At 47.6% G+C, this 10,531-nt stretch overlaps 1 protein-coding gene across 1 annotated transcript; it reads left to right on the top strand.

Annotated features, from left to right (window-relative positions):
• The first annotated feature begins 565 nt into the window (after positions 1 to 565).
• Positions 566 to 9,856, top strand: NFILZ (NFIL3 like basic leucine zipper). Its single transcript, XM_068173825.1, has 2 exons — positions 566 to 1,941; positions 6,883 to 9,856. The coding sequence occupies exon 2, from the start codon at positions 6,908 to 6,910 to the stop codon at positions 7,811 to 7,813; it is 906 nt and encodes a 301-aa protein (XP_068029926.1). The 5' UTR covers positions 566 to 1,941; positions 6,883 to 6,907; the 3' UTR covers positions 7,814 to 9,856.
• The last annotated feature ends 675 nt before the right edge of the window (positions 9,857 to 10,531 follow it).

The following is a 10,531-nucleotide window of genomic DNA, read 5'->3' as shown; positions in this document are numbered from 1 at the left end:
ACCTTAAATTCCATCCAGTTCCACCCCTGCCATGGCAGGGACACCTTCCACCGTCCCAGGTTGCTCCAAGCCCTGTCCAGCCTGGCCTTGGGCACCGTCAGGGATCCAGGGGCAGCCCCAGCTGCTCTGGGCACCCTGTGCCAGGGCCTGGCCACCCTCCCAGGGAACAATTCCTGCCCAATATCCCATCCATCCCTGCCCTCTGGCAGTGGGAAGCCATTCCCTGTGTCCTGTTCCTCCATCCCTTGGAAATATTATCTCTCCATCTTTCTTGGAGCTCCTTCAGGTCCTGGAAGGCCATTATTAGTTTTCCTTCTCTTCTCCAGGCTGAACATTCCCAGTTCTCTCAGCCTTTCCTCCCAGAGCTGCTCCACCCCTCTGATCATCCTGGTACCTTCTCGGACTCACTCCAGCAGCTCCATGTCCATCCTATCCTGAGGACTCCAGAGCTCATTTCAGATTTTGGCCGAAATACTCGAATCTCGAGTACTCGAATCTCGAATACTCGAATTCCACTATTTCTAAACTGTCCCAGAGTTAATACTATCCATCCAAACTATGAAATAAAACAGGGGAGTAAAAAGGATTTCTTGAAAGTCCTTTCCCAGAATTAAAAAAAACCCCACATTTATGAATATCTTGCATTGAACCAGGGTGGGACAGGTCAGATTTCTTGAGCACAGAAGCAACTGAAATGGAGCAAACACTGTGAAAATGTCATTATTTTCTGATTCTGTGATTATTCAGCAGCTCTCACTGAGGCATTTGCAGACCAAGAAATGCAAAACTCGGCCACTTGTAGATGTTCAGCAGAACCTCGGGGCTTTTCAGGGTTTTACAGCCTTACAGTCTGTCACAGACCCACAGTCAAATTTAGAGGTCAGATTGTTCCAACCTGAGGAATAACTGAGCTGCTTCTGAGGCTTCTTACCCTGAGCAGAGCAGCTTTAGAGCTGTGGGCTTGGACCACAGGGCCTGGGGAATCAAGGAGACAGCTGCTTTGGTAACTCGGGGTGGGTTCCCAGGCTTCAGACTCTCTTACCTCAAGAACAAAAAGACAAAATTAATTCTACTGAGCTTCCAACAATACACCTGTTGTGATTAGGCCATGGAGATGGTGATTTAATAGCTTAGAGCTTAAAATTTTAGCACATCAGGAAGTTCATCTTGTCCTTCTGACCTAAAATCTGTAGAGGAAAAGGTGATTTTGGGGATTTCAGCATCCATGTGTATAGTAATAGTAATAATAATGAATCGTAATTGAAATCTGATCCAGAGAATCCTTCTGGGATCTTGAAATCTGAATTTCCAAGAAAGCAATGAAAAGTTTGAGTGATTTTAGAAAAGCTGAAGGTGAAAATGCCTAATTTTGGAAATTAAAATCCCTGCAATCCATTGCTGGACCTGCAGCAATATTTAATGCTTGGAGCCAACAATCATTTGGTGTTTTCAAAATAGACACGCAGCAAACTGGGGCTTTGGCACACTGGGTTTGTTTCTGAGTCAGTTTTGGTTTGAATTTGAGTTTAAAGCTTCCAGTCCTCCAGCAGTGGCTGCCACAGGTCACTGGGTTCTGTTTTGCTCCTTTTGTGCCTCTTTTCATCACCAGACCACGTTATTTCCCACTGAGATATAAGAAGTGAGTAATAGGTGTTCCTCAACAGCTCCTGTTAACCACTGTGCTGTGTGAATGTCAAATACTCAGGAATATGAGTAATTAGAGTGGAGCCCTTTTATCTTAAAGAGGCTGGGAGCTTTAAAGAGCACCCTGAGATACCACCAAACCACAGGGTTAATTTTTTTCTTACTACTCATGTGAAGAAGCAGCAGCAGGGATCAAAAGTTGGTTGCTGCTTGCAGTGTTTGTACAGCACAGTGTCCCCAGGAGAAGTTTTCAGAGGTTTCTGATGTAAATCAGCACCTGGGCCTCATCTTATCACTGTAAGTTCTCATATCAGTGAAAAATATCAGAGTTATCTCTTTTTATCAGAGCAAATTCTCAATAACTTTTGTGGGTTTGATATTGATGTGCTGGAGTGACTTGAGATTAAGAGTTGAATTTTGATTTAGTTTAGGAGGAGATAATTTAAAAGACAAAAAATAGGCAGCTCTCAAGCTCCTTTATATTGATGAGAAGCAAGGGCAACTTGCCTCAAACTGAGTGATTTAAACTCCAAATTCCAGATTCTGAGCCCAGTTTAATAAAGGTAAATTCCAGTGATGTTCCCGTGGATTGGTGCTTATATATTTGGGTGATGAAGCCAGTGGGATCAGGCAACTGGGAATGAAAATTTGATCCAAAGATTGTCTGTGGGGCAGTGAATTTCATAATGGAATTGGGTGTTTTATGAAAAACAATTGGAAATTTCCTTCCCTTTGCTTGTTTAAAATTGACCATTTTCACTTCAGAGCCAAGAACAGAAATCTCCAACACAGGGAAGTTCTGCCAAGTCACTCTGTGCCTTTTTATATTACGTTGACTGTCCTATTTAATTAAAATATATGTAGACTTATGCTTGGGGTTTTATTTTTGATGTTTTAGTGATGAATGCTCCTCTCAGCTGTGCTTTTAAATGAGACTTCAAACACCAAATTTTTATTGATTGTTGTAGATATAATTTTTTAATATAAAGATAAACAGGTGCAAAGATTTAAGAAACATTTTGCAACTTAGAGAAGCCATCAAGAGACATAGCAAAATGTAGAGTCACACATTAAAAATGGAGAAAACTGAGAATAATAAAATATAGATATGATACTACAGGGATTGAATTTTGTATTTAATCCACATCATCCTTTCTAATCCCAAGGTAAAACCTGTGGTTCAGCTGTATATCAATAACCACTCGCTGCTGAACAAGGCCTGATCTTTGACCCTTTTTTGATGACTACATTATCCTGAGGCAAAGAACTCCAAATTTTAGTTGTGCTGTATGAAGATTCTCCTTGTTTCTTTGAAATACACTCTGTGATAATCCCAGTTCGTTTTCTTTACTCCTGAGAAATAATGAGTTAAAATTTCTCTTTGGAGAAGCTGTTCCGGTGGCCCTTGGCAGGATTTATTTTAATTTTCCTGCATCCTTGAAACAAAAAGAACAATCTGAGGGTTGAGGGCTTGCCTTGGGCTTGAAGCAAAGGGAGATTCAGCAGCTGATTTCGGGGTGGTTTGATTGTGTATCAGCTCAGGGCGCAGCACTGAATCAGTTCCGCTGAGATATCGAGTTTTTCCTGGAGGGTTTTGCACACTCTGCTGGAAAGTCCAACTCATCAGAGTCCCCTCTGATCTGTGGCTCAGGGGGGAGATAAGGGAAAGGAGGGGAGATAGTGCTGAACCAAATCTCTGAAGCTGAGCCCTACAAGGGACTTCTTTTAGTGGGAGGAAAAGTTTTTTAGCAAGAATGAGGATCTTTTGAGCAGGGCAGTGGAGAGCAAATGCAAACCTCTGAGTACAGCACGTCCTCACCCTCACAGAGGGGCACATTAAACCAGGGCACTGCACATTTAGCCCTTCCCAGATGATCAGAGGCATCGTAGAAGTGATCAGGATGGGTTTTACTGCTTATCTTCATGCATTTAACAATCTTTATGTAAATACCATGCCTTGCTTTCAGCCTGCTCAGAGGTAAAGCTCAAAGGCTGCTCTCTAGAGAAGCAGAGCTTCTGAGAGATGCTCTGTCTGAACAGAACCAGCGGATACAGTGCGAAAAATGGGGTGAAAACCAAAGAAACAGCATAATTTTACAAATATTTTGGTGCTTTCTGTCTGGGATGCAGATAACACAGAGCTCGGCCTGTATTCAGGCAAGATGCTGGTAAATCTCTTTTATACTTCCAGCTGCAGAAACAACAGACACCGAAGCACCTTAGAAACTCTTGGTTGCATAATTCACCTGACCAAAGTGCTCTAATGTCACTGCAAATATTAATATTTCCACTGGGGCCTGTGGGGACGGGCTCGGTGTCAGTTTGTGCTCTCTGCTGCTGGAGGCCGCGCTCGCCAAGAGCCCCGAGGCTCGTGTGGGCACAGGTGTGACTTTGTGGGCTGCAGATAAAAATAACAGGTAGAGGTGAGACTCTGTGGCCCAAACCTTGATGCTTTCACACACTGGCCCAGCTCAGGCTTCATTCCTTGACCTTAAAAGGCCAGATCCTACCTCCGATAAGAGCTTCTTCCCCTGCCTCCCCCTTCACACCTAGCCTCCTTCCCAGCCTTCCCCACTTCCTTGGAAGTGGAAATGTTTGATTCTTCCCTTTCCACCTGGGTTCAACCCTCACTTCTCACTATTTCATGTCCATATGCTTCAAGTGTTGAATTCTGAAGGAAAGTCCCACCTTGGCACCGTTACTTGGAGTGTGAGTGGTTGGATTCATGTGGAAAGTTCAACAAAATTGGTTTTCAGGAAGGTCCATTGCTCAGGCTCTGTCTCACAAATGCCTGTTTTGGGTTCCTTTTTCCCCCATGCTTTCCAGGCTGGCTGAACAGGTAATACTGGGAGCAGTAATCCTGAAATTTCCCATAGGATCCCCTTGTGATGGGCACCAGGAGCAAGGGAAGGATGGTGAGAGAACAACCTGTTTTGCCCACTGTGGGTGAGGAGTTTACTTTGTGGAAAAGCCACCTGTAGATCTTTGACTCATTCAACAAACAACTCACGTCACCTCCAAACCTGAAACATTCCTGCTAAGTGATTAAGCCCTGAAAAAACTGCATTTCTGCCTCTTGACACTGTGAAAAACCACAAATCCACTAGCTGAAAGTCTCCTTTTGATGCTTTTAGGTCAGCAGTAATTTTGATCGAAAGCTGGAGGAATTACCCCAAACTTATTAATGCTAAAGGACATTCTTTGTTTTGATTTGGTTTTGTTCATTCTGAGTTATGCTCAGAACCTTTGTGTATTCTTTGAGATCTCCAGGGCTTAGGGAGAAATGAAAATAAATGCATTCCAAATGTATTTAATTACAAAATCTCACTGATTTGTGCAGAGAGCACTGTGGTGGGACTTGTCCTGTTTAAACCAGAACAAAACTCTGGTCACACTGGGAAAACTGGGAGAGGGAATAGACGTGAATTGGTCTGGTTTGCAGCACTGAGTTGTGCAGAGGTCACTGGTGATTACAACTGGCCGGTACTGAAGGTTTCTAAACATGCATAAATAAAGATTTCATCTACAAGCAGTGGAACACTGAATCAAAGGCCTTGAAGAGCATTTTAGGGTCAGTGCTCACCTTTCTGCTGTACAGTATTTGTGTAGCTCTGTGTATGTATGATGGAGCTCATTTAATCCATTCTCACATTGTTTGATCCTTAAAATCCTCCAGAGATCTTTCCTGCTTCATTTGTTGGGTGCTTGGGATACCTTAAAAAGAGATCTGATTTTCTGAATTACCTTTAAATGGACACTGAGTAAGTTTAGATGGGCTGTTGGGCAGGAATTGTTCCCTGGGAGGGTGGGCAGGCCCTGGCACAGGGTGCCCAGAGCAGCTGGGGCTGCCCCTGGATCCCTGACAGTGCCCAAGGCCAGGCTGGACTGGGCTTGGAGCACCCTGGGATGGTGGGAGGTGTCCCTGCTGGTAGCTGGGGGTGGAATGGGATGAGTTTTGAGGTCCCTTCCAACCCAAATCATTCCATGATAGCAAAGCTGTTTCATAAGCCTGCTTCAGCTCCTACCCAAAATCCGTGACTGAGGTAAATCAGTTCTTCTCCCTGTGCCTTCCTTATCTCCCAAACAGAGCTAGCGACTCTTATTTCCTCTGTAAGGCAGCTTGAGATGAGTAGGAGATCAGTACTAATTTTTATAATCTCGATTGAAGTTACTTAGATAAAGTGTGACTGTTCTCTGTGTCGACGAAATGTGTGGGTTTGCTCGGTTGTACGCAGTTTTTGGATATCCTGGGTGAGATGTGATTGATTGATTGATTGATTGATTGTTATGCTGACACATCAGAACCTGAATATTTTGAAAATGTTAGAGAATCTGAATATTTTGAAAAGTTGGCTCCAAAATGACAGGAATAAGCAGGAGAAGCTGTCCTCATTCACATGTGCGTAACAGAGTGTCTTGGTTTGGAAAGACAGGTGTCTGCTAAGGAAGGCAGGAGCCTCCCCTGAAATGGAAAATGCAAACCCCCTCCCTCTGAATTATTATAACTTTGAAATTAAGGGGGGCTCAGGCAAAGATATGGGAATAGGAATAACAGTTCTTTATTAGGGAAGAAAATTTAAAAAAAGATAAAATAAAAATGCAGTAATACAAAACAACCCTGACAGAGTTAGAATAGACCTGACACCCTGTGGGCCAGGGTGGTGGCAGCAGTCCCATTCCATGGTGGCTCAGCCCTCCTGCAGTGCCAGCTGTGCTTCTGCTGGAGCAGGGATCCTGCACAAGGAGGGAGTTTTCCTCTGAAGCTCCAGGGCTGCTGGAGATGGGCCTGGGCTTCCTCTGGGAATGCAGTGGAGAAGAAAGCTGCTCCTCTGGGAATGCAGTGGGCAAAGGCTGCTGTGGTGTTCCCAAGGTCAGATTGTATCCAGATAGGAATGCTTGGCTCCTCCCCTGGGCAGAGCATCTCCCCATGGGATGATGGAATTTTCTCAGCCATGCAGGGACACTCACTGGCCATGAACAGAAGATAATTAATAATTAATGGCCGATGAACAGAAGAGATCTCCTGGAGGGAGGACTGGCTGTGGGACAGATAAAGAAAACTGCCCAATGAACAGCAGATAATTGCCCCACGTCTGACAGACAGGGATAGAATACACACCCCCATTTCCAACCTAAGACACAGAGTCAAAAAACAACCCCATTCTGATATTAATTTACCCAATGGCACTAATTAACAGCACCATTAGAGGTAACTAATGAGTGTTCTTATCCCAACAGAACCCCAGCTGCCTTCTCCACCACCATGGAGAACTTCCTGGCCACTCGAAGCGAGCTAGTGCTGCAGCGGGGCCGGGCCCAGCTGCTCCTGGGGAAGACGGGCGGACACTCCCGGCGGAAGAGGGAATTCATGCCGGACGACAAGAAGGACACCATGTACTGGGAGAAGAGGCGCAAGAACAACGAGGCTGCCAAGCGCTCGCGGGAGAAGCGGCGCCTCAACGACGTGGCCATGGAGAGCCAGCTAGCAATGCTGAGCCGTGAGAACGCCATGCTCAGGGCCGAGCTGCTCTCCCTCAAGCTGCGCTTCGGGCTCCTCAGCCCCGTGTCCAGCCCCTACCAGGGCTGCCCCTTTGGGCTCTACCTCAGGGGGCACCGGGCAGCCTCACCCCTGCTGGGTGTGGAGCCCTTTGCTGGTGACTCCTGCTGCCCTGCCCAGAAGAGTGTTGTGCCCAAGGTGTTGGAACCAGCTGAGTTTCCTTGCAAAACCTTCAACCCCTCCACAAACATCTTCGGCTGCGACTCCAAACCCAATCCCATGGACACACGTGGCCTCCAGCAACCCAAAAGGTTTGAGGAATCCTTCAGCCCCAAAGGGTTTGATGCATCATTCAGCCCCACAGTTTGCTCTCCATTCCTCAGCCACCCCTGCCCAGACAAACACCCCTTCTCCTGCCCTTGGCTGGGCAGTGCCTGCTTCTTGTGCCCATCCCCTGGCACCGCTGAGGCCAGGAAGGAGAGCAGCACCGCGGTGTCGGATGAAGATGATGAGCAACAAGTGCCCAAAACTTCTCCTGCGCCCTCCTGCAGCCTACCCTTCCCCTCGGAAGAACAGCTGAAGGGCCGGAGCTTTGCTGCCCTCCCACACAAGCTCCGGATTAAGAGCAAAGCCCTGGGCACTCTGGAGGAGACTGGGCTGGACTCACACTGAGGCAGCACAGGAATGGCTGCTGTGGGGCCAGAGTGAGACATTCCAAGGAAACGAAGGGTTTGGAAGGACAAGGTGAGTGGGAAATGCCTTTTTCTCCAAAGATGGACATAATTTTCCCTGCTCAGTGTAGATGCTGAGGGAGTTTCTGGGGCGGCATCACTACAGCACAACTGCAGCTGGCCAGGACCCTGTGGTCATCCCCTGGTCTCACTGGTGGCTCTGCTACCACAGCAAGCTCAAACTGGAGGTGTGAAGGGGCAGGAAGAGGCCAAGACAGGGGAGATGGTCACCCAATGTGACACCACTACAGCTGGTGGGGTTATCAACTACTGTAGTGACCTTTGCTTCATCGCTGCCTTTATCCTCACCAACGTGCGTGAAGTCAGAATTACCTGACACAGGAAACTGTTGATGGAACCAGTTTCAGACCCCTCAACTGTCTGGAGAAAATAAAAGGATGCAGTGACTCTGGGAGTGTGGATTTCCACTCGCATGAAATGAAAGCAGGACCTCCTGCACTTTATTCCAGTTTACCATAATTTATCTCCAGAGGGAATGAACTCTTTCTCTGTGACCAGACTTGCTGTGGTCCAGAAGATTTCATTTATCTTTGCAACTGTTATTATGGAAGACTAAATATTATTTTATTATTATTATTGAAATGCAAAAACATATTTTAGTTTTGCTTATTGCTTAAAAAAAGGCATTTTCAAACCCGATCTTTGTGTATTTGGGAACTCTTTATCAAACAGGCACAAGCTGCACATGGTGTTTGTATTCCTGCCTCTGTTGGGACCCAGTCCCTGTCCATCTTGACTTCTGCCTGCTTTTCCTTTGAGAAAGCCTCAGGGAGAACAGCTTCCTGCAGGGCTCTGGGGCCTGCTTGGAGCTGTTCCTCAGTTTTCAAGCCAAAGAGAATTCTCAGGGATGCACTCCAGGTACAGCTGTGACTTCGTCTCCTCAGATCTTTCCTGCTTTGTCTCTTTTCCCATGAAAAGGATGATCCTGCAGTTTTGATGTTGCTGTGTCTGTCAGCCCCAAACATTTTTTGACTTGTTGGACAAGACCAGCCCAATCTGATGATTCCATCAGCCCTGGTCTGATGGAAGAAGATCTCAAAGTGAGAAAGCAATTTCAAGCTGATCTCCTCTGCCCCAGTCACACATTTTCAGTCCATGTCCTATGTCCCAAAAGACAGAAGAGCTGCAGGGCCCTGCTGGGAACCAGAGCCGACAGTGGAGCTCAACATCCCGGCTCAGATCCCCTGCGAGTCTCCATCGCATCAGTTCCAGCTCAACGGATTCTCTTCTTCCTTTGTGTGGTCATCCCTGTGTCCCCTCAAGTGAGACCCCACCTGCAGAGTTGCCCCAGCCCTGGGGCCCAGCACAGGGAGGAGCTGGAGCTGCTGCAGAAAATCCAGAGAAGGCACCAGGATGATCAGAGGGGTGGAGCAGCTCTGCTGGGAGGAAAGGCTGGGAGAGCTGGGATTGTTCACCTGGAGAAGAAAAAACTCTGGGATGACCTCACTGTGGCCTTCCAGGGCCTGAAGGAGCCTGCAAGGAAACATGGAAAGAGACAATTCACAAGGAAAAGTGGGAATGGCTTCCACTGCCAGAGGACAGGGATGGATGGGATATTGGGCAGGAATTGTTCCCTGGGAGGGTGGCCAGGCCGTGGCACAGGGTGCCCAGAGCAGCTGGGGCTGCCCCTGGATCCCTGGCAGTGCCCAAGGCCAGGCTGGACAGGGCTTGGAGCAGCCTGGGACAGTGGAAGGTGTCCCTGCCATGGCAGGGGTGGCGCTGGATGAGCTTTAAGGTCCCTCCAACTCAAACCATCCCATGATCCATGAAAACTTCAGGCTCTGGGGAATAAGGACAATTGTCAAGAGTGTTTTTCTAGGAATCATTTAAAAGCCAATAAAGGAATGTAGCAATAATAGGACCATACAAAAGGAGAGCCCACACTGCCTGACAGAGGATGGAACAGTTCCTCAAACTGGTTGGGAAAAGAGGGCCCTGAGTGCGAGCTGTACAAGGGATCTGAACTGGGGAGGGGCCAACATGTGCCCAATAAAACTCTGTTGGCAGGAGCTGCAAAAGGTGTCTTGGCTTGACTGTTGGGACTGGATCTGCATCTTTCCCTCTCAGAAACAGTCAGCATGATAAATCCATCCAGTGAGAACAAATGGGAACAAGCAAGGAGCTATGGACACCCACCTTCCCCATTCCTCTGTCCATAAAGGTGTTTTCCCTCTGGCTGTGCCTCTGTTCCCACAGCAGGACCCCAGTTCTTAGCACAGACCCTCCAGCACTGGGGTGTCCTGGCTCACCTCTGATTATAGGGACACCCCACAAGGATCAGCCCACCCTGTCCCGCTGTTCTGGGCCAGGATCAGTGCAGAGAAATGGGCAGAGCTTCCTGGCACAGCTGCCAGGGCACAAGGGGGGCTCTCCTGTACCCCTGACATGAGGGGAAACCAGAGCTGCAGCCACTGCTCAGGGTGAGACTTGAGGCAGTGATGCTCTGCAGATTAAAGGAAACCACGCGTAGTTCCATTTCCTGCCCCATTCCGGCTGTCCCCTCTTCCCCTCACAAGTGGCAGGGACAGCCCACGGCAAGGAGGCAGCACAGAAACGATTTTACTGAAAGACATCACCTACCTCCCATTCCCGCTGTTCCCAGTCCCTGGGGGATCAGCTTTTTTCCCCACTGGGCTGG

This window comes from Anomalospiza imberbis, chromosome 27 (genome assembly GCF_031753505.1).
Source record: "Anomalospiza imberbis isolate Cuckoo-Finch-1a 21T00152 chromosome 27, ASM3175350v1, whole genome shotgun sequence".
NCBI lineage: Eukaryota > Metazoa > Chordata > Aves > Passeriformes > Viduidae > Anomalospiza > Anomalospiza imberbis.
Note: the sequence above shows the minus strand (reverse complement) of the source record. Positions and strands in the feature narration are given on the sequence as shown.